The sequence below is a fragment of the Platichthys flesus genome, chromosome 6 (assembly GCF_949316205.1).
Source record: "Platichthys flesus chromosome 6, fPlaFle2.1, whole genome shotgun sequence".
Taxonomy (NCBI): Eukaryota; Metazoa; Chordata; class Actinopteri; order Pleuronectiformes; family Pleuronectidae; genus Platichthys; species Platichthys flesus.
In genome coordinates this window covers 9,806,230-9,829,494 of record NC_084950.1, presented here as the reverse complement: position 1 = coordinate 9,829,494, position 23,265 = coordinate 9,806,230, and the positions used below count along the sequence as shown (strand labels likewise).

Sequence of the window (23,265 nt, the reverse complement as noted above, 5' to 3'; positions counted from 1 at the left end):
GATTATATGTATGATATAAATTATTTTATTATATTATTTAATACTGATGCAGTGATGAATAAGAAGTTTGGTTTTGATTGAATTGTTTTATAATGTTAGATTAATTTTGAAAAATGCATTATATTTAGGATCCTCTACAAACTAGTTTAAGAAACGTGACGAGTGAGTAGAAACCACAACATTTCCCCCTGAACTCAAGTGGAAGAGAATAATAAAGTGGTTTTAAAAAAGGTGCGCCATAGCGTCAATTTTTCTATTTGATTACAGCACTTGAGTGAATGTATTTTCCACCAGAGCTAAAGGATTATTCACTTTGGGCCGCCTGATGTTCCGGGAACCAAGAGAATCTTTGTTGTCCTCTGAGCTGTGTCCTCTTCTCTATAGCAACTGTTTTAGTGTCTGTGCTCAGTGTAACATTTGCCCAATAAAATATTTGGATCAAACGAAATAAACAAGTCTCATTTTAGCATAAGCCAATGTCAGCACTGATGAACACCGTGTACACATTACATCTTGTACTTCAGAGGCTGCAGATTTGTGGAGCAGAGAAGCAGTTAAATGGACGAGGACCGAGAGGTTTGACAGAACGTCACAGAGAAATGTGACTTTCCACATTCTTATAGGATTTGTTTGAATTTTCTGTCACGATAACATGTTCATTCTCGTCCAAGTAACTAAGTAGTGTGTTGTCATAGGATTTCCTTGAAATTTTAATCACATAATGTTTATAACAGTGGTGATATGATGACTTGTTGTGCAGTCAACACAGCTGTCAGGCTCCGTGGGACAAAAAATATACATTTCCATCGCTATACTGCCATCTAGTGACATTGTAGGAAAGATCTGAGGATGGAGAGTCAGGCGACCCATTTACAACTAATGAATATATTACTTTAACAAGTAGCAGGAAATTGTTAAATTTGGAAATCAGATATATTCTCACAAAACATCTGCAGATAATTTAAATACATGAAATGCTTATGCATCAATAATATTTTCCATTTTCTGATAATTTTTGTAAATACTAAGATTAACATACATACAAACATATTTTTCAGGTGTGAAAGAGTCCTATAAGAAAAAAGGTGACTATCAATAAGTGACTTTATAGAATGTCATACTGTTTTTCAATTGAAACACATTTGACTGTTTATAGCAGGTGTTTCATCTCATCAACTGAGCTCCAGTGTTGACAAAGTTCTCATTTTGAAAAGTTCTAATATAAATCACTCAACAGCTGTGACTACATTGCTTGTAGTCACAGATGTTTCTCAGTTGGGTTCAGTCAGTCTAAGTTATACTCAGTCAGTGTAACAGTCAGTCAGTGAGTGTGTTGTGTTCAGTGCAGTCAGTCGGTGAGTGTGTGTCAGTGTGTGTTGTGCAGTGTCTCAGTGCGTGCACAGCCAGTTGCACACAGCTTGTCGCTATGCAGTGTGTGTTGTGTTGTGCAGTGTGTGCACAGCCAGCTGCACACAGCTTGTTGTTATGGATTGTGTTGTGCAGTGTGTGTACAGCCAGTTGCACACAGCTTATTGTTATGCAGTGTGTGTTAGGCAGTGTGAGCACAGCCAGTTGTACCCAGCTTGTTGTTGTGCAGTCAGTGTGTGTTGTGCAGCGTGTGTCTGTGTGTTGTGCCGTGCAGTGTGTGTCAGTGTGTGCACAGCCAGTTGCACACAGCTTGTTGTTGTCACTCCGCTGTAAACACTCTCCTCCTCCACTCTCCGTCCCCCGTGCGTCTGACGCAGCTCACTAAGCTCCGCCCCCAGGCTGGCTCTCACGCACCACTTACGTCTGACCGTAAAAAATAGAAACTTCCAAGATGGCCGAGTCCGTGGACTCCATGCATTTCGCAGCGAACAGCAAAACAAATTCCCCTAAACCCCTGATAGCCAAGCGGCCGCCGGAGAGCCGACCGCAGTCTTCCAGCGACATCTACCCGCCGCCCCCAAAGAAGGTCCGGGTGGAGGAGAAGGGCCTGAAGCACCGGAGAGTGAACGGAGAGGTGTGCGCAGGGGAAAAACACAACGGGAAGCAGAGTTGTGGAAGCCCAGCGAAATGGAGTTTCGGCCCGGCCAAGGCGAGCCACTCCGCCGCCGCCGTGGGGCCAGCGACCCCCGCTCGGAAGATATTCAAAATCAGCAACTTCCTCGCCGTGCCCGTGAAAGTGAAGAAGGCGAAAGAGAAGCGGCACAGGGAGAAGGAGAAGGGCGACGAAGCGCAGCGGAGCTCCCCCGCGGGTGTGGAGCGACTGAGCCCAGCTAGCTGCCATACAAAGACCGAGAACGGCGACGTGAAATCGCTCCAGAGAGGTAGGTGACCACGGAGCGGTGCGCCGCCGCCCGCCTGGCGTCTGCTAAACACCCGCATGTGAGCAAATACTGCGTTAAAAGCGTTTAGTGAATTATTACATAATTCCCTGAGCCACAGGCCCCAGTGTTTATTAGGCCCAGATGGAGGTTTTCTACACGTGGAATTGTTTTCTCCGCATGGATGTTAAAGTGTTTCGTGTCACCGCCTCCCCGCAGATCACCGAGTGAAGGAGAAGGACAGAGACACGAAGAAGAGTAAAGAGTGGAAACATGACAAAGTGCCTCCTGCACAGGACATCACCCGGGAGAACGGAGAGGGGGCTTCTCCACTGAAAGGTACCGACTCGCAGTCAAAGTTATTCCTCACTGTTCCGGGATGACTTTGAATTATGTGTGATTACTTTAATCACTTTGCTGTGTTGGACACACACAGTGAACAGGGTTCTTCTAAACAGCAGCACAGTGGGAGCAGTGGATGAAAGTGTCTCTTTATATCAGCACAACACAGATTAAATGAGTGCAGTAGGATTCAGTATCTTATTCAAACATTAAATTTGCATTTTAAATGAAATGGGATTTTTTGAGTGAGTGAATTTAAACTGCAAACCAGAAACACCAGACACATTCATTTAGCTTGTTAAAATGTAACCTGGTGGAATACATTTCCTAACTTGTGCTCAAAGTTTTTCGAAGTTCTGATGTAACCACAAGTTGCTCTGAATCTTCATCTCAGCAGAGCTATTTGCAGACGTGCACTGAACTCCGGATAATCTCCTGAAACTTTCCAACGGAGCTGTGTGTGTGACGAGGCAAATGTCCAAGTCAGGCTTTTTCTTTTCTGGCTATTGTCCGAGTGAGCCCATGTGGGAATACAGCAGGAGATTATCCAGAGGATTCGCTTTGAGCGAGTGGCCGCTTGACGACAGACGCATGTTTAACAATCCCTACACAAGAAAGAGGTGCCATAGTAGATAGATAGATAGATGGCAGCTTGGAGAGATAACGCGGTTTGAGAGCTTGTGGTGATAAGAGCCGACGCTGGTGACTATGTTCTGTAAACAGACACACGTGATCTCTTCAGTGGGTTTTAAACCGTCCTGACTCCTGCTCCTCTCAGACACCAGCCCTCACCCGAGAGCTCAGGAGATTTTCCTTTTGTTGTGAATGTGTCTGAATCTCCTGCTGCATTGTTATATGTGAAAAGAAAACCCTGGAGAAAGTCGGGGAACAACTTGTCCAGACATTTCCCAGAGTTCATATCTGAAAACAGCTCTACATATTGTAAGATTTAAAAGTTGAACCTGAATTGTAAACAATTTCTCTCTCTCTCTCACAGAGCCTGAGGAGAAGCCCAACGCTGGTTCCGAGGAGGACCTCCTGCTGAAGAAACTCAAGAAGAAGAAGAAAAAGAAGCACAAAGATGGGGAGCGGGGGAAGGAGCGCTACAGCCGACCCAAAATGTACCATCGCTCATGCCAGACGGTTTGTTCAGGAGTGTCCCTGGGTCTGCCTGAGTTCCTCAGTCGAATCAATGGGAACAACAACAGCAGCAGCAGCGACGGCAGCAGCCTCCTCCACGCCACCGCTCCTCCACAACAACACTACCAGGACCCTGCCGCTACCTCCGCCTCCATCTCCACCATGGTCAGGGACAGGCTTGGCTACAACTCGCCGCTCCACTGCACCCCGGCGCCGGGCCTGTCCGGTCTGGAGTTCAGTCACCTGATCCAAGTCGAGCAGCAGGCCAACGGGGGAGCGTCTGTGGCGCACGCCTACAGCGAGCAGCTCGCCGCTCTGTCCCCGGCCGAGATGCAGCGCTTCGCTCAGGAGTTTGTGACCCTGTCGTTCAGCGAGGACGAGGGCCAAGCGGCCTCGTTCGTGATGGGCATCATTCACGGAGCGGCGTCCTACCTCCCAGACTTCCTGGACTACTTCTCCTACAAGTTCCCCAACGCTCCGGTGAAGATGGAGGTGCTCGGGAAGAAGGACATAGAGACGACAACCATGCTCAACTTCCATTCTCAGGTGAGACGGTTGTTTTGTGTTGAGCAGGGGGGCTCAGTGTGTGTGTGAGAAGGGGCTGACATGTGCACTTTGTGTCTGTGAAGTATTGGATTGTATTCAGGAGGTATGAGCAGCTCAGACTCACCTGTTACACACTGAAACAACACTTCAACACTTTCAGGTCCTCTCGTTGTCGGGGAGATGTTGTCACTCTGCTTTTCAATCCATCCCTAACTCCGTGTTCAACGTGTTTCAGTGGCCATGTTGTGTTTGGAGCTGTAAGTGTGTGTGTCGCGTCTTCTGTCGTCACTTGTAGCTGGTCCCTTGAAAATCTCCTACTCTCTATATTGATCATTAGAGTTGTGCTTTCACGTCAGCCTCAGAAGGTTGAGCTGAAGTTTGTTCAGTTATGGATGAGTTCTAAACTGTTGTGTTGTGCTTTGTAAAGGGCACAACAGCTGGGTCTGCATTTGGGACTGTTCTGTTGTAGTCTTGGTTTGACGTTTCCTGTTTCTCAAATTTACATATTTAGACGTTTTTCTGTAAAGAAAAAAATCCCTTTCTGGGTGTAACTCTACACTTTTTGCTGTATCTCATATTTGCGGGTAAAAATTATATACAAAATGCTGCCGCCTCTGACTCCACACGCCCCACAGTTTGATCACCTGCAGCTCTGACACTCAAACCTCACCTTGTTTTCTGTTTTCTTTTTTTCCACTAAGGGCTAAATACATCCTACATTTTCACGTCTGTAGGACCAATTCGTCATTGTTGTCAGAAATCCCCCCCCCCCGCAGTATCCTTCACAGAGGAATTTGCTTCCTATGCATTTGTTTATTTGTCTGTCAGTTAGCATGATTACAAAAACTACTTGACAGATTTCCATTAAGCTTAGTGGAAGGATGTGTTATGGGTCAAAGAAGAACTCAGGGGGCAGATCCAGGATTCCCCCCCCCCCCCCTACTTTCTTTAACATAGCGAGACAGGACATTTTTTAACATTTTGCTTGATTTCTCAGAGAATAGTTAATGGATCTTGTCAGGGACGTTAAAGCAATTCGATTTAAATCCAAATAACAATCTCGATATAGTGAATTAAAATCTGGTTTCATGAGGGTGCTGAGAGGTATGTGCTCCACTGAGTTCCATTCTAGTTAATATTTGATTCAAAGTTTGTTTCCGTATTAGTTGTAAAGTGTTAACCATTTGCACGTGTGTAGAGAAATACATTAACATCACCTCTAATAATGAGGCATGAATAGCTAAAGAATAACCAGGAGGTTTGTTCAGAAACAGCAGACATCGTTTAATATCTGTTACAAGTGGCTGCATCCTGTTAGATGTGAGTAAGAAACTGGATTCACCATAGAAAGCTCTTTGTTAACTTCAATTTCCATTGTAAAACGTCAGGATTTTGTAAATAATCCTTACTTTTGTCAGTCCTAAACCTGAATCTCAGCCTGAAACTTGTCCAAGGTCTCTCTCTTGATCCCACTGATACTCCATGAGCTCTGTAATCAGATCTGCTTCAGCTCGTCTGGCACCAGGATTTTCCTCCACTACCAACATGAGGCAGATGATGCATTGGATCCTGTTACTGTACAAAGACCAACCCGATACAGCTGTCAGCTTATTTTCTTGATTTTCGCCAGTTTGTATTAAACGTCATTTGATTATAAGGACGGTGGACTTGTCTTTTTCCACCAGCAAACAATGATGGTGAAGCAGCGCTGCTGAGTGATCCTCGACTGAAGTGACTGATTGATTCATGGCTGTGTTTAAACGTGCTGTGTATCACAGACTTGTACATAAACTTGCACTTAGTTCACATGCAGGAGTGATGGATACAGTGCAACATGTATACAAACATACAGTATAGCTTTATCTGAGGCTTCGTCTCTGTCCAGATGTTATTCGCTCCGGATCAGGAACCTTTCCCCTCCATACTAACACATGTGAAAGTGCACATCACATGACCTTATACATACACTGGGCATGCGTGTGTCCGTGCAGACAGGAAGCAGTTTACTCTGCAGTCAGATGCAGAAAAACTGCTACGGAGGAGGAACAGATATTATGACCTGGACGGAAAGTGAGTTGTTATCCATGTTGCTCGTTGTTGAATCGTGGTTGATTGAGACCCAATCAAAAACTGAATGTGGATGTCTATGTCTCCATTTCTACCTATCCGGACTAAAATGTAATCCTGGAGTTTTCAAACTGAAATAGGCTCAGCAGTGTTTCCTAAATCCTCTTTTTTGGGTTGAGAGAAACTCTGGAGCAATGTGGATACCAGAAATAAACAGAGAAAAGGAAAAGCTTTAAAAATCTAAAACATATTTGTATGGGGCCTGAGTGTTTTCCTCCAGGCTGTGGCACACACACAATGGCTGTTTACCTTTTTGCAACCTGTTAACCTTTTTTAAATAATTTTCAGTGACATAATTTTTGACATAGTACACTAGTGACATGGCCGCTTGATCAATGCTCCTTTGTCTTAAAACAGTCCTGGACAATGTTTAATCCATAGTTATGCAATTTTTCTTCTGGAGAATGAATCCCCTTTTCACACCAAATTAAAGATCATGCATTATGCATGTAACCAACAATAGTAAGGATATTGTAGAGCACTGTGTGTGGCTGTAAGTATATGTGACTCCATCTGTTGGAAACCAAGGGCCCTCTTCTCATTAACAGGCGAGGTGGCTTAGAGCTTGGATGTTCAGTGATATAAACGTGACACCCGGGTGGACACATACACTGTAAACACACCTGGCTCCTGTGACGCCGGCTACGCCCTAATTTTTAGGAGTTTATGAGTGACACATTGCACAGCACAATTATGCAAACATTTCTTTCCTCGCTAACTAGCTAAATTTGTTTCGGTCTGAGATGCTGGTGTTTGTGCAGGCAGGGAGTCTTGTGTATATATTTATGACCTTTTAAGTCAAAAGGGATGGTGTCTGCAGAGGGTAAGATAAAGTGTTGGTCTGGTCTATCCTTAGGAAGTTACTGATTTTTAAATGGCAAACTTTAATTCGCCTGTAAGAATGTGTCTTCCTTCCAGACTTTTTGTGGTTATTTGACCTATGATGTAATTTTAGACTGGAGATTCTTATAAAAAGTGTTTTGAGAATGACTCTGCATGAGTAAGAGTCTCATTCGTGTGTGAACAACTGTTTTTTTTCACACCTCGGTTTCATTGAAGTAAACATGTCGTTATCTGTAATTGTCGAAAACACCTAACTCCTGTTTCCTCTTTGGTTTCACATCTCACCTATTTGCACTGTGGTGAAGCCATTAACACAGATCACACAATCTCTCCTATTTGTTATTTTGTGCTCGTTATCATATATTTTTTCTTATTGAGTAACTCTGATGGTTTTGTTCATAGTAACATAGAAATAGTTTTAGATTAGCTTTTTTCAGCTGGCAGTAGACTACACGTGTTCTTAGTGTTAGATTTATAGTAAAATCTATTTATGCCTGGGGGTGAGAGTCTGATCTGTTTCCTGTGTTCCCCTGCTGCAGGTGAAGCGGACATACTCCCAGGGAACATACCGTGCCGGGGCCATGAGGCAGGTCAGTCTGGTCGGAGCTGTGGATGAGGAGGTCGGAGACTACTTCCCAGAGTTCATCAACATGTTAGAAGAATCTCCCTTCCTGGAGGTCAGTGTTTTTGTGATGTTTGTGAATGTACACGCAGCTAGAGGACGTGCGAACATCTGTCTTTCCTTTTCCTTGTGTATGGCTGCTAGTCATTATTAAAGTGGAAGTTTCTCACCCTGTGTTTTTGCAGCGGACTCTGCCCTGGGGAACATTCTCCAGTCTGCGGCTGCAGAGCCCCACTGAGAGCGACGACGGCCCCATCATGTGGGTCCGACCCGGGGAACAGATGATCCCGTTGGCAGACATGCCGAAGTCGCCCTTCAAAAGGAAAAGGTGTGTGGAGATACTCAGTCTGTAAATGTTTACCAGTTTACCATTTGTGAAGGTGGAAAAATGAGCTTCACGTACAGTTGAATAGCAAAGCCACATTTAACTATTTTTGCCTGGTCTCGTCCCTGCACATGCAATGTACAGGTACTTAGACGTGCCATGAACACGTCCTGACAGTTGTTAATGAATGTTTTTCAGGTCCACCAACGAGATAAAGAACCTGCAGTATCTACCCAGAGCCAGTGAGCCCCGGGAGATGCTGTTCGAGGATCGTACAAGAGCGCACGCGGATCACATCGGTCAAGGGTTTGAGAGACAGACGACTGCTGCTGTAGGAGTGCTGAAGGCTGTGCGCTGCGGAGAGGAGTGAGTACACAGTGCAGAAGTACTTTGCATCTAGTGATGGTTTAAAAAACTAATAACGGTGTGATGTAACAACATCTATGAGAAAAGTTATTTACTGTGTTCAGATTTAACTCTAATTTTCGCCTCACAGGAGTGACATCCCTTCCCGGATCACCAAAGATGTTGTGTGTTTCCACGCTGGAGATTTCCCAGAAGTGGTCATGAGGCTGCAGCTGGATCTCCATGAACCCCCCCTGTCTCAGGTGGGTCAGGTTTATAAATCATGTCAGTGTGATGTGCAGCAGATAGAAGCAGACGCTTGTCAAACCTTCTTTTAAAGCTTCACTTACAAGTGAACACTGTTTATGTAAAAGTTTTTTCTCGTAAAGAGTCAAATCACAGTGCTACGTCTTTTAGGGCAAAATAGACAAAAACTAGAGCTTTTCATTGACTTCTGTCATGCCCTATTGTCTCTTGATAATCAATTTATATCAGAGGAAGTCCCAAGTGTTATTCTGTTAGCTTGTAGTGTGCATCAGTTGATCCTGTATGGTGGAATCACTGAATGACGTGTCTTCCTGTCTCTACAGTGTGTACAGTGGATTGATGACGCCAAGCTGAACCAGCTCCGGAGAGAGGGGATCCGATACGCCCGCATCCAACTTTATCACGATGACATCTACTTCATCCCCAGAGGAGTCGTCCACCAGTTCAAGACAGTGTCTGCTGTCTGCAGCTTGGCCTGGCACATCCGACTCAAACAGTATCACCAACACGAAGAGAAGGAGGAAGAGGTGAAGAAGGAAGAGAAGCGTGCACATAGGGAAATCACGCTTCATATCAAGGAGGAGGAAGACGAGGAAGACGAGGATGAGGACGAAGAGGACGAAGAGGTGGAAGAGAAGGAGTGTGACCCTGCTGTAAAGGCGGCAATCAAGCTGGAGCAAGAGGTCATCGAAGGAGGGCAGAGGCCGCCCTCACATATGCCACGACAGATTTTCAAGGAGGAAGAGAAAGAGAACGGCACCGAGATGAAGGAGCTGGCAACAACACAGTCTGTTCACTTTGTAAAGAAGGAGAGAGACGAAGCTGTTCTCACTCATACACTAATGGACCCTAAAGCTGACGAGGATGAGAAAGAGGGGGGGAAGGGAGGGGAAGATAGTAGTGCCGACACGTGCCAGACACCACAGAAAGGCCATGAGGGTGGAGGGGACAGTACACCCTTAAAATCACTACAGCAAATTAGGAAGGAGAACAATGTGGAGGAAGAGAGGCAGCAAAAGACGCCTCTGCCAGGTCAAAGTCTAAAAGAGAAAACTAAAGATAATATAACGACCACTAATAACACACCGATCAAAAAGGAAAGAGTAAAACGGGAGAGAGATGAAAAGGAAAGGGCTAAAGAGAAGGAGAAGAAGGATAAGGATAGAAATAAAGAGAAGGAGAGGGATAAAAAGGACAGGCCGAAAGACAAGGATAGAGAGAGGGAGAGGATAAGAGAGCATGAGAAAGTGAAGGCCGAGGCGGGAAGAGAGGGAAACACATCGACACAGCTTGTGCCACAGATGAGGAAAAAGGAGGATGAGGAGCGGACAAGAGAGGGCAGCAAAGCCTCTCAAACTTCCCTGCATGCTCAGAAAGACGAGAAGTGGGCCAAGGAGTGGGACACGAAGACGCAAGCCCATGTCAGGAGAGAGAAGGAGCACGAGAAAGACAGGGGAGGTGCACACGCGGCATCTCACACAAGGCCAGACAGGGAGGAGCCTCGAGACGCCTGCTCGCATAAACACAAGTCTTCACACGGGAAGAAGGAGAAGAGCGGGCACAGGGAGGGCAAGGAGAGCAACACGTCGAGTACACAGGCGAAGTCGGGGAGAGAAGACGGGAAGACGGGCCCTCCCAAACCTGTGAACATTCAGGTTAAGAAAGAAGGAAAGAAGGATAAAGACGTCGGCAGTAAAGACGAGAGGAAGAAACCTCCGGAACACAAACCACGAACACTCATCACCTTTGACCTCTTTAAGCCGATGGACGCTCACCAAACTTTCGCCCTTTCCTTCACAGACAGTCGGCCTAAGGCGCACCACCACAGTGACTCTCGAGGCTCGTCCTCTAAGCCTGGATCTGACAGTCGGACACTTGTGCCCTCTAAAGGAGCCAGAGTAAAGGACTCAGTGCAGGGGAAACCTGCCACGCCCCTACAGGACACTCGACCCCAGCAGCACTTGTTAAAACATCCCCTGAAAACACACACGACCCAAACAGAGAAAGACTTCTTACTATGAATGTCTCGGTGTCTGGTCTTCTATTTTTACTGTGCAACGTATGCTGCGGCTTTGTTAAAATATTTGCAACTGTATCCTTCCTTTAAACACGGACTGGTCTTTCTAATTTCTAATTAGACGAGCAGGTGCATTCCATTTCTTTGCTGACACGGCCAAATTTCTCCGGTAGCGAAACGTGGATGCACCCCCCCAAGTATTTTAACAGTGCCTAAGAATGTAAGCTAAGTAGCTCACTTCACGTTGTTAGCGAATGTATGTAGGCTCTATACAAATTGTAATGTGACCCGTGTGTCGGTGCCTGTGCACTACTTAGCTTCGCTCTTAAAGCACCTATTTTAGGTACTGGACTAGCCAATCTGAAAACAACCAGTCTCACTCCCTGCTGTAGGAATCGTGTGTGTTCACCGGTTGAGACAGAACGCCAGTGAAACCCTCTCTGCCCTGTTGCTTTAGACGATGGAGTTTGTTGTTTCCAACACTCCAAAAGCGGAGGAGGTAGTTGTTTTCAGACTGGACTCTGACTCACACAGGGCTGTAAATGATACTGTATGTACCAAAACTGTACAGTATAGATGTTATTAGCACCTATGTGAGAAAATGTATACAGAAATTGCATATATTTTTTGTAAAACAAGTTTTATTTTCCATAGAACTTATTTATATTATTTACTGTCTGTTTTTATTTGAAACCAATGTATGTGAAAATTTTGTTGTAAATACATTTTATTTCCTAAGATAAGACTTGGTAGTGTGATTTATACTCTGATCAGAACCTCTCAATAAATGGTTCAAAATACGGACGTAGTCGATGTTAATGTCTCTCCTGCCTTTCACATCCTCCAGGTTTCAACAACTGTTTCGGAAACATGGCTCTGTCACTCCACTTCTTCATCACATGTTAGGATATCTATAGAAATTCCCATCAGCCTCATAGGAACTTTGAGTTAAATGCTAGAGTAGGTGCTAATCTTCTAAATGAGAGGATGTTAAAATGATCAAATCAGCATGTAATGTTGGAATAGACCATTATCTCATTAGAAAAGCTCAGGTATCACCAATAATAGGCTGACCACAGCTAAACAGCACAGAGATGGAACTGGATGTACCTATTGTAACCCCCACCTCAACCAGCCAGATTAACGCAATATAACTGAATGTATGAATTGAAACTCAAGCTTTACAAAAGTTAATGAGCACTGGCCCTATAGCCATCAGAAATTGTATTATATGTATTACAGAATTATATTTTGCATTCACAAGGATGTAAACTACAATTCTTTATCCACACAGTGCAAAGGACTTATTCATATATCCAGAGAATGTTCCGGACTACATTCAAACTGAATTGTTTCAGTGGCAGAAGGACATTCTGGGATGTACTGACAGATTCATCACATCTGGAAGTTGTGAGATTTCTAACTGCTTTACAGAAATACACAGAGATGCAACAGTGACTCCACAGACAGCAACATATATGGTTCAGTGGTACACAGTGCATGCTAGTGCAGAGAGTAATTTCATACCGTCAATGTGGCACTAGTATAACATGGACACAGCAGACAATGCTGTATGTGTGTCCATACAGTGTGTGTGTGCCCTCTTCCCAAAAAAAGTGTAGAGGTGAATTGTAGAGCAACATTTAGTGTCATAATGAACTGGTGCACACATGTGAACGTCAAACCAACGCCCCGCTCTGCGCCTATCGGATTTAAAACCTGTGAACCAGTGTGAAGAACTCTTTGGAGCCTCTTGGGTTTGGAACCTGCTGTAACTTGCTGAGCTCGAGGCAGAAACATCACATGTTATAATGACATTGACAATAGACAGCATCTAAAGTGGATCTGTCATGTCATCCTGATACACAATGCGCTTCATAAGGTCTGCGTCAGCTCTGATCCCAGTCCAGCGGATCAGATTGGTGCATCCATAGCTCGGGAAGCCTGAGAGTAAAAAGTCTGTCATGTTCAAAATCAAGTATTGTAGGCTCTTCTGATTCAGTCCCTCCTGTAGTGGAAAACACTGTGTCCCAGCTCCACCAGCGCCCCCCCCAGCAGCACCCACAGAGGGACACACACCACGCTGACCCACATGTCAGCCAGCCTCTCCAGGTGGGAGCACAGTGTCAGACAGAAGGCCAGCTTCAGCAGCAGGGCCGTCAGATACCACAGCCTCTTCTTCAGGCTCTGCTCGCCGTCTCTGGGGTCAAAGTCTGGCTTGCAGCGTCCTGCCATCTTCACGATCAGCATGAGGATGAGGATGGTGTCAAAGGTCCAGATGGGGAGGAAGATCAGGAACCAGTTCCAGTGGATCTTGGCGTCCAGCTTGAGGACCAGCATGATGAGGAAGATGAGGGCAAAGATCCAGGAGAGGAGCACCCGCTGGGCCAGGGACATCTTCATCGGCAGAGGACTGGCAGGGAGCCAGTGTCACCCACCACCGAGAGAAACTGAGGAGAGGAGTGAGGACCACAGCCAAGGTGACACACCTGAAAACACACAAACACACACAGACACACGCATGACACTGATGGACGTGAGGATCACATGAGGAACAGAAGATAAGACTCACATCTGGTCTTACAAGACCACGTCTAGTGTTTATGTTCTTCACTGAGCGTTAGTCCAGGACTGAGGCTACTATCTGTTAGCAGCTAGCGAGCTTCAACTAACTACGAAAACCGGATAAAAACACAAATTAAAGAGTCTCACCTCGATCACCAGGACGGTCAACGTGTTCTCTTCCAGCCGACGTTTTAAGAACTACTTCTACGACGGAGAGAGCAGCGTCAGCCCCGGAAAAAAACAAACGATACGAGAACACAGCAGTTTAGCTTTAGCTCCAGCTACCGAGGCATATCCGTTTGGTGTCTTCAAAATAAAAGCACGCTTATAAATCTTTACTTACATTTTTGGAAGGTTACGGCAAAACCAAATCTGTGAGCTCGTTTACAAACTCTGTGGAGATCATGATAATAATATTGATAACTATAACGATAATGTTAATAATAATGATAATAATAACAACAACAACAATAATATTGAGGATATTAACAATGTTCATAATAACAATAATTGTTACATTATTATTATTATAAATACAAAAGCAAGTAGTGGTAATTGTTGATGTTTTTATGACTGTGGCTCAGGTGATAGTCATCCAGTCTGCTTTCCAAAGTTACATGATAGAAAACGTTTGGTCCTTGATCTTAACTAGTTGTAATCAGTCCAGTTGTCTTTGTATATTGCGACAAACATACAGACAAACAAGCACAGATGATAACATGAAATCCTTGGTGGAGGCAAATAGGACAAATCCCAACGCTGGGTCAAACTACCCAGAGATGAGGAGGGGTAGGGCTTTCCATTGGGGGACGCTAGACTCATGACCTCAATATTTTTAAAAGCCTGGCTGTGGCTTTGACTTTAGGTGGTTTAACGGAGCAGCACTAAGTAAAAAAACTTAAGTGCCTCCTCTTTTCATGAAGACCAACCAGTGCAGCATCATACTCCTTTCACACACACATGACAACATCACTCGGGACAAATGTTGTTTCCAGTAAGGCAGTTATTTACAATAAGGGGCGATGACGCATGTTAAACATTACTAAAATGTATTTATTTTTTTACTGGGCTAGTATAACAAATTAATACAAAGTACAACTCCGTAGACATCATAGATTGTCAAAAAAGTAAAGTACAAAATGCTTGAGGTAAAACATCGTTTGAAAAAGATTCAGTTAAAAATGCCTTATTAAAATCTGAATTCAAGGTAAACGCTCACTTTACACTAATAAGCTGTTCTAAAAACCAACGATGCACTTTTATTTACAGGGTAGTGGTGGTGCAAAATACAGTGTGTGAGACAACATTCAGTCAAAATATTCATGTCTTTGTCCATTGTAAACAATAAACATCGGCATATTCCTCAAACTCCTGCTGCACACAGCTAACAGAGAAAAGCAAATGCTGTCACACTGATTTTCTAAGAAGAGAATTTTGCATTGGACCTTTTTGAGTGCGGCTGACGATAAAAAAAAAACAATTCAACATTTTCAGAAGGTGTCGTACAAAAGTGGGACGCGATCACTGTGTTGCTGCCAAAACAAGCTCATGATGAAAAAAAGTTCCAGACATTCTCCAGTTAAGCGGCAGCTGTAAAATTCACGTCCGCAGAAAAGATGAGTGAAAAACCTTGTAACTCCCACTTTGATTCGGTTTTACTGGTTTTATCCTCAGGATGTAGAGTGGGTATTCCACTGATCAGAGGGTTGGTGGTTCGATCCTCCTCCGGTCCATGTGTTGAAGTGTCCTTGGGCAAAACATTGAACCCTAGGGGAGTTTATGTGTGTGGTAAAGCAAGGCACATATAAACAAGTTCAATAGAAACTGTAATTTGACCATTTGAAGGATAAGGTGCCCCTCTATAGATTTGTAGGACATGAGGATAATCTATAGTTTAGTTTTATGCTTTCGTCAGCAAAACCAATGAAAAGATCAAAACCAACGAGGTCTTTGTCAAAGTCAATTGGTTTCTATGGAAGATGTAATAAATATTGACATCTTTATATATTATATTTACTTAACAGGTCAAAATCATACAGTGGTTCAGTTTTTTTTTTTAAAAGGACAAACTCGACAGCTCAGGTCGTCCTGCAGTGGATGCAGGTTCGGGTCTGACTTGGCCCTTTGCTGTCGGACTCCCCGGCTCTCTCGCCTCATTTCATACCTGGATTGTCCTGTCAACAAAGCCAAAATAGCCAAAACTATTTCAATAAATAAAAAGGCTAAATTAGTTACTACTAGGGCCAGACACAGCAGTTTTAATGTAGCTTGTGTTGGGTTTTTCATGGTTTTAAAAAGAGTCATTGTAGAGTTACAAGGTTGTTACACACCACTTTGAAATGAGCCCCTTTGATGAAGTGTACGTTTGATCTTTGTCCCAGGTCATTGGTGCATGTACCACGTGTGTTCCTAAAGGCGACCACAGCTACACGGTGCTCTGCCTGCCTTCGCGAGTGTACCCCATAGCTTCTGATGAGTGAGAAGGGAAATCAATAAATATCCCATCTGAGTCCGAGTCTGCAGAGTCGAGCACTTGTCCAATTATGGTTTCGGGGCTGGATGATTCACTGGGCGGCGAGGAGGATGCGCCCTTACTAAGATCAGTCATTGTTGTTGTGGCCTCGGTGCCGTGGAGAGCTCCTGAGGAGTGGAGGGGATGAATGGAGGGAGACGGGAGAGGCAAGGCCACGCCACTGGCTCCTGCTTGTACAATACCTGTGAATGACAGGGTTATTGTTTTTACATAAACAACAAACAACATAACGATGGACACAGAGGTCTCTGTCTTTTGTCATACCATTGAAGTGAGAGCCCACACACAGCCTGCTGGAGGTGGCGCCTGACAGTTCGGATCCCGGGGCCATGTCCGCGTAGGCCAGTCCTTGTTCCTCCGAGCATGATATAATCTCACAGGCCGAGTGGCGTCGAATTCCCCCACTGCCAACAGAGCTGGCATCTGGGTCATACTCAGCCACCGGGGTCAGCAGCAGAGGGATGTTGTAGCTCTTGGATCGTACCACAGGGTTTTTAGACGGTTGATCTGCGGGCTTGGGCCAGCCCCACGACAAACGCTTCTCTGACAGACCAGAGGAGAAAGAAGGAACAGTGATGATTAAAAAAAAAGTTTCACCGCTTCAATACTTTGCTTTTAGGGTTTAAATCCACACTGTCTCACCAAGGACACAGCAGTCGGCCTCTTCTCCGTCCCCTGAGCAAAGACCGTGCGTGCCCAGGTACGGTGAGACCACCTTCTGGACCAGAGACTCCAGCCTCAGGTATTCCTCATTCACACCACGGGACTCGTGGACCCCCTATAAACAAACACAGTGAGCTGAGCGTCAACTAAAGATGACACTGATTATATATTTCACCTTTAACCAAAGGGCTGAAACAGTAGATGATTATGGTCTGTGTTAGTGACTCACACACACACACACACACTCGTGTTAGTGACTTGTTGACTTGTAATTTCCATTTTCAGTAATTTGCTTGTCCTTGGTTTCTCAGTTTTTTTAAGACCATGTGAAATGTCTCGGTAAAACGTGATACATTAATAAAATGTATTAGTATTACTCATATTATTACCATTATCATTGAATGCGGATTTTCCTTATTAAAAACAGAAACATCCAAACAGTGAGAGAGGAGAGAAGCAGTGAAGTTGGTGCCTACAGGCCCGTACCTGTAGAATAAGCAGCATCTGTGTAACAGAGGGGGGAACTCGGGCCCGGGGTCGAGACAGGGCGTCCTCTAACTTTACACTTAAGACGATGGTGTTCCTGAAGTGCACCAGAGCCAGCTGTCGGACCGAGGGCTCCTTACCCTGCACACGGAAAACACCAGAGCAGTTTGAAACTTACCCTTTGGGCAGCAAACACACAACCTAAACAAGCAGAGACTGGAGACGTTTGTGTACCTGCACCGGATGAAAGATGGCCTGCAGCATGGAGAGGACGTCACAGAAGAAGAAGTCCCACGTCTCTGCCAGAGAGTCGAGTAACTTCTGACCTGCAGCGATTGAACGAGGAGCCAAAAAAGACAGTTCATTTAGGCTTGGTTCACTACAATATATTTTCAGACGACGTATTAAAGCGCTCGTACCTTCGTAGAACCTTATCTTGTCCCGGAGGATGACCATGCCTTTTGTCAGCAGCTGGTTCTGTGAAAGGAAAACAGTAATTATCAGAGGTGCTGTCACTGTCGAGTGTTCTCTCTATACTTAATACTTCTGTTTAATTCACCAGGGAGTTTCATTGCATCTGAATAAAGTTCTCATTTACAATCAGAGGTGCGTTACCTGAAGGTATTCAGTAAAGAAGGACCCCAGCTCAGTCTTCAGCAGATGCCTGAGAAAACCAACAATTATTACATAAACATTTATAATGGAAACTGTTCAATCGCTGTCAGTAACAATGTGTGTGTATTTGTTCATAACTACTCGACTGAACCACAGAACGAATAACAATCTACCAAAGCCCATGTTTCCCTGCGTTATAATCCAGAGTCTGCTGTGTAGTTTGTATGATTCCTTTTGTGGCTTTTCTGTACATGGAAATGTGTTACTGAGCTACAACGGAGGCTGATGTGACAAGAGAGAGGGATCTGGTCTGGTAAGATAATGAGATATCTGGCTGGACCACATGACTCTCCAGGCCCACACACACACACACACACACAAAACACGCAAAAAACAACCCCATTCACAAGAAATCATTCAGTCAGCATATACAGGACACACAGTAATTAAACTAATTATAGCACAGAATGACATCGACAGTCTAAAATAAGGTAGGTTTTCCCTGTGCTGTGTTTGAATGCGTCTATTTCTGTGATTAAACTCACCGGACACTTTCGTTGAGGACGTAGAGTTCGTTATCTGCCAGACCTTTCTTCTGGAAGACTGCGATGACGGCGTTGTGGATGCTGTAACATCAGACGCGTTAAATCGGTCTGGATCGCGGAGTATCTAAACACCAGCCATTCCTGCATCTTATTTCGTCCTACCTGTTCCAGGTGGCGTTGGCTCCTGCCCTCTTCTGCTTCTCCCCTCTGTCCTCCGGTGAACTTTTCTCACTCTTGCCCAGCTCGCTCAGGCTGGGGGAGCTCATCAACTTCAGCCGGTGCAGAGTCCTCATGAGGGAGATATAAAGGAGGAGATGAGAGGATGTGTACGCAAGGTGCTGGACAGGAGAGAAAGAAGGTCAGGCGCTGGGTTGACAAGCACTGATGCGGAGATGAAGGAGGAGGAGAACGAGGAGAAGGAGGAGTTAGGCGGAGGGGGGGGGGGGGGAGCACGAGCAGTGTGTGTCTTGGAGAGAGAGAGAGGGAGAGAGAGAGAGAATGAGAGAGAGCACACAGACAGAAAAAGCACAATGACAAGACAAAGAGTGGCCGGCGACAGAGGAGGAGAGAAGTAGGACAGGATAATGCGTCGCGGGAGTGGGGCAGCACGTTAAGAGCAGGATGGGTGGAGCCGAGCCCAGAGGTGGGCCACGTTGTCTCCGCACCGAGATCTCAGAAGACAAGGAATAACAAGAGCACATGCACAGTCGGAGGCCTTCTCTTCCTCCCTCACTGCTTCCCTGTCGGTACAATACAGCCATTGATGCAAACAAATATTTATGCAGAACCACAGATGCCAAACGTTCTGCAGGGTAAGCAGGGTGAAGCAGTTGAGGGGATGTGGAGGAGGAAGTCATCCGGTTCATTGGCAACAACAAAAACAGGGATAGGAAGCAGCGACACAATACAACACAGCGGAGAGGGTTTTTCAACACAGCTGCTGCAGAACAAGAAGGCAAAAAGTGGAACAATACATGCGACTGGCTGATACTGTAGTCTGGATGCTGATAATATCTTTATTTGATGACCGTATCCACTTCCTCCTCTTTTTTATTCTCTTGAACAGTTTGTTAAAAAACCTTTCTCTACCCCCTGGGTCACATTCACTGTCAGTGTTGTCTGAACTACTCACTAAGGGGTTAAAAGTTTATTTCAACATTTCACTTAGACGTGGACGAGCAGATTAATACAACTCTCCGGTCTGTGTGGTAAATATGAAGCTAGAGATAGGAGCTGGTTAGCTTAGCTTATCATAAACACAGGAAACCGGGGAAAACTGTTAGCATAGCTTTGTCCAATGGTCACAAAATCCATTTATCAAAAAACATATTCATATGTTATTACATGTATGTTTAATCCATTAAATCTAAAATATTCTGCCTCATAATCTCTATAAAGCCACACAATATTATTGTTATATACACATTTGAATTTGTAAAAATGAAACAATAAAATGAACTACAAATAAATGTTTATAGATGTGTAAAAACAGATGAACTTTGTTTTCGGTTCTTTAAACTACAGTTAACATTTCTCGTAAATTCTCTATTTTTTTCTGGAGCTGTAAATGGCGACATGATGCATCTGAAGCTGGCCATTGTTTATTTGGGCCTTCGCCTTCCATCCTGGATCAACTCTGTGTGCGACACATCCATTCGTCTGAGTCAAGCAATTCTCCTAAATCGTGATTCACTTCTAGAGCACAGGTGTGATCAGAATTTTAAGTGCACACTTTCATACAGATATAATGTCCTCAACTTCAAGTCATGTTAAAGAAAGAAAAAAAAACATTCCAGACCCACAAGTTCCAAAACCCACAGAAAGCAGGTGTACAGACTGATGAGATGTACACACATAAGGAAATGAGTCAATCCAACATCCCACCAGCAGATCATTATCATTAGGTCAACATGCTGCAGGCGAAACTCTGATGGTTAATGAAACCTTCTGGGACCAGAGACGAGGGGATCTTTTTTTAATGCTAATGAATAGTTCATGCAATTGCCAGGATACTGCTGTATGTTGTGAAATGTTTATCCCAGGAACTGAGCCTTACCTTCTGATTGGATGCTCGCTGCTGCTGTCCATGTCCGGACTCGGGGGAGGGGCGGAGAAGGTGCTGAAGTTGAGGGACAGGGGTCGGGGGGAGGGCCTGGAGGCATGCCTCCGCCGGAGTCCATCAAGCATCTGGGCACCAGGGAGGAAATGATGGGGGAATGGTTATTTGGGTTTATGTTGAAGCAGCGACGTGAGGCAAACAGCTATTCTCATGGATGTGTGAGGCATCAGAGACGAATGTCTGAGGCTCTGACACAGTTGAGATCCAGCTGCCGCCCTTAAAACTGAGTCAATGAATGAAAGAGGAACATAAAAGCACTACAAGATACACATTTACAGTAAATCTCACAGTCACGGGGCAGAGCAGCTAAACAGGGAGTTGTAGGGTGAAATGAGTCGGCTGCTTTTGGCTTCCTCTGACTGTCACTGACCGTTATTACAACACTATGGAGGAGTGTTCTGCAATCGGAGCTCAACCTAGGCTCCGAAAGTTACTACAATCTCACACACACACACGAGTTTGCAAAGCTATACTTGTTAGGACACTGGATAGACGTCTACTCATTGTGGACAGCTTAACCAAAACATTCACCCTAACTTTAACCCTGATAGATTCATGCCTAACCCTAAACTTAACCTAACTATGATTCCTGTCTTATCCTTAACCTTAGAATTAACTTGAGAATTGACATTATGCCTCATTAGGACCAGGCTGTGGTCCCAGTTAGGTCTACTGGTCCTGACAAAGTCAATGTTAATACTGGAAAAGGTCCTTTAGAGGTAACAAAAAACAAGCACACACACAATTTCTTGACCTCCTATCTTAGTGAGAACATTAGTGTAATACATTCCCTCGCCCCCCCTACCCTGATCTAACCATCAAAACTAAATCCCTGATCCTGAACCAAATTCTCATCTCAACCCCCAAAGCAAGTATTAATCCTCAAAGAGCCCTTCGAAAAAGAGAGGACCTGCCAAAATGTCCTCACAGCGATATAAGCACAAGTACACACACACACACACGTTACATCAGGGAAAACAGGGACCTGCATGTGTGTGCATGTAGAGTCTGAGTGGGCGCAGATTGTTATTCTTGTAAAAGCCACGTATCCACACTACTCTCTCTCTCTCTCTTTATCTCTCTCTCTCACTCTCTCTCTCTCTCTCTCTCGCTCTCTTTCTCTGTGTATTACCGTGTATTTGGGTGTCTCCCCATGGAAACCTACTGTACACGGTGGAGCACCATCCCCTGGTCAGAGGGGAGAACAACAGTCTGGGCTGTTGTCAGTCATCAGACAAAGACACAACACAAACCTGCCTCTCTGTGTGTGATCCAGAGATCAGTGACTGACTGGTGTGTCCGATCTGTTCAATTAGACTATCATGAAATCTCAGACATAAACAGACACACACACACAGAATACAGACACACACACACACTGTATACATGCCACGCCAGTCTGGGCATTTCTGCTTTTGTTCACCCCTCCTCCTCCTCCTTGTGTTTTAGGGCGACCACCCTCACATCGATTCCTCTTTTCATTTCCATCAATCCCCATTTGTTTCCTGTCCCCCTGCTACAGCCGATCCACATGTTTATTCGACATAACCCAGGGAATCGATGGGCCGGACACGCAGTCAACAGTCCACGTTAGGGAGGAATGTGCAGGGAGTCGTGTGTACGTGGAGCTTTTCCTCTCGTTTTTCACCTGCGTGGATAAAACGAGCGTGACAGTAAACAACGTGGCCGTCTTGTCAACACGCGCGCGGATCGCTGGTCGCACCTCTGGATAGAACCTGGCTCGTTGGCGGCCACAAAGTTCCCGTGTGTCATGCGCCTCTGCCCGCCCACCGCAGCCCGCACTCACCGTTGCTTCTGCCGTCGGCTTGTTCCTGGTGGTGGGGTGTGCGTGTTCTCATGTAGTCCTGCGCGAGACGACCACTGTCCGGGCTCATCGGCTGCGCTGCTCCCCGCCGGACTGCGCACACACGCGGGGCATCGGAGTCAGGGCGCGGGGGGCTGGATGGAGGGTCCGGGCTGCGGTGCTGGAGGAGAGGGGCTCATTCATGAAGCGTGCACCGCGGCTCTGCTCGCTCTCTGTGCCGGCGCGCCCCCGCTTTGTTTTGACGAGATGCAAAAACGAACCTGGACGCGTGCACGCGGACCGCACTTGGACGCGCATCCTGGTTCAACCAGTTTGCCAAACGGAAAAGGGGGGGGGGGGGGGGTAGTGAGATCTAAGAGAACATAATTGCATTGAGTTTATCGAGCTGCGGACGTGTCTGGACAATTTTCAGTCCAACACACACTCATGCAGGAGACATTAACACACACACACACACACACACACACACACACACAAACACACACACACACACACACACACACATAAACACACACACACACACACACACTTGTCTCTCTATAGTTCAGAGGACCATTATAGAGAGACAACTATTGTTATTGCCTAGCCCTTACCTAATTGTAAACCTAATTGTAACTCGAACCCTAACCCTAACCTAAACTTGATTCTAACCCTAAAACCAAGTCTTAACCCTAAAAAAAGACCTTTGGATTAGTGAGGACCAGCCTAAATGTTCCCACAATGTCAAAATGTCCTCACAACTATGGTATTGAACCGGAAATTGACCCTCGTAACTATAGAGACACACACATACACACACACACACACACACACAGACTGTTAACCCAACAGCATTAAAAACACAGGCTCGTTGAGAGCAAACGAGGCAGGAGCTGCAGTAGTTACAGTTCGTTAGGCATATGGATGTGCCTTGTTGCTGTGGCCAACACAACTATATACAGTAAATAGAATAGGAGTCAGTATAGCACTCATTGACCCTAATCTATGCAGTTGTGTCTTTGCCATCTGCCAGTGCAGTCGTAGGCATTTTGAAT

The 23,265-nt window shown here is 45.2% G+C and overlaps 3 protein-coding genes across 4 annotated transcripts; 1 reads left to right on the top strand and 2 right to left on the bottom strand.

Moving 5' to 3' along the window:
- Nucleotides 1-1,822: 1,822 nt before the first annotated feature.
- LOC133954957 (lysine-specific demethylase RSBN1L-like) lies at nucleotides 1,823-11,680 on the top strand. Its single transcript, XM_062389563.1, has 8 exons — nucleotides 1,823-2,309; nucleotides 2,526-2,645; nucleotides 3,646-4,334; nucleotides 7,844-7,981; nucleotides 8,112-8,254; nucleotides 8,450-8,617; nucleotides 8,748-8,859; nucleotides 9,187-11,680. Exons 1-8 carry the CDS (start codon nucleotides 1,841-1,843, stop codon nucleotides 10,882-10,884), a joined length of 3,537 nt encoding a protein of 1,178 aa, XP_062245547.1. The 5' UTR covers nucleotides 1,823-1,840; the 3' UTR covers nucleotides 10,885-11,680.
- A 390-nt stretch (nucleotides 11,681-12,070) lies between these two features.
- Nucleotides 12,071-13,733, bottom strand: tmem60 (transmembrane protein 60). Its single transcript, XM_062389611.1, has 2 exons — nucleotides 13,593-13,733; nucleotides 12,071-13,369 (listed from the first exon to the last, which is right to left on the bottom strand). The coding sequence occupies exon 2, from the start codon at nucleotides 13,281-13,283 to the stop codon at nucleotides 12,879-12,881; it is 405 nt and encodes a 134-aa protein (XP_062245595.1). The 5' UTR covers nucleotides 13,284-13,369; nucleotides 13,593-13,733; the 3' UTR covers nucleotides 12,071-12,878.
- A 1,965-nt stretch (nucleotides 13,734-15,698) lies between these two features.
- prr5a (proline rich 5a (renal)) lies at nucleotides 15,699-22,468 on the bottom strand. 2 transcript variants are annotated; one of them, XM_062389587.1, is made up of 11 exons: nucleotides 22,214-22,466; nucleotides 20,344-20,474; nucleotides 18,450-18,575; nucleotides 18,288-18,368; nucleotides 17,743-17,791; nucleotides 17,547-17,604; nucleotides 17,362-17,453; nucleotides 17,128-17,268; nucleotides 16,621-16,756; nucleotides 16,243-16,521; nucleotides 15,699-16,160 (listed from the first exon to the last, which is right to left on the bottom strand). In XM_062389587.1, the coding sequence occupies exons 2-11, from the start codon at nucleotides 20,472-20,474 to the stop codon at nucleotides 15,871-15,873; spliced, it is 1,383 nt and encodes a 460-aa protein (XP_062245571.1). In that variant the 5' UTR covers nucleotides 22,214-22,466; the 3' UTR covers nucleotides 15,699-15,870. The 2 variants fall into 2 exon arrangements, with proteins under 2 accessions (XP_062245571.1, XP_062245570.1); XM_062389586.1 differs by having other exon boundaries at nucleotides 17,362-17,604; nucleotides 22,214-22,468.
- Between the last annotated feature and the right edge of the window lie 797 nt (nucleotides 22,469-23,265).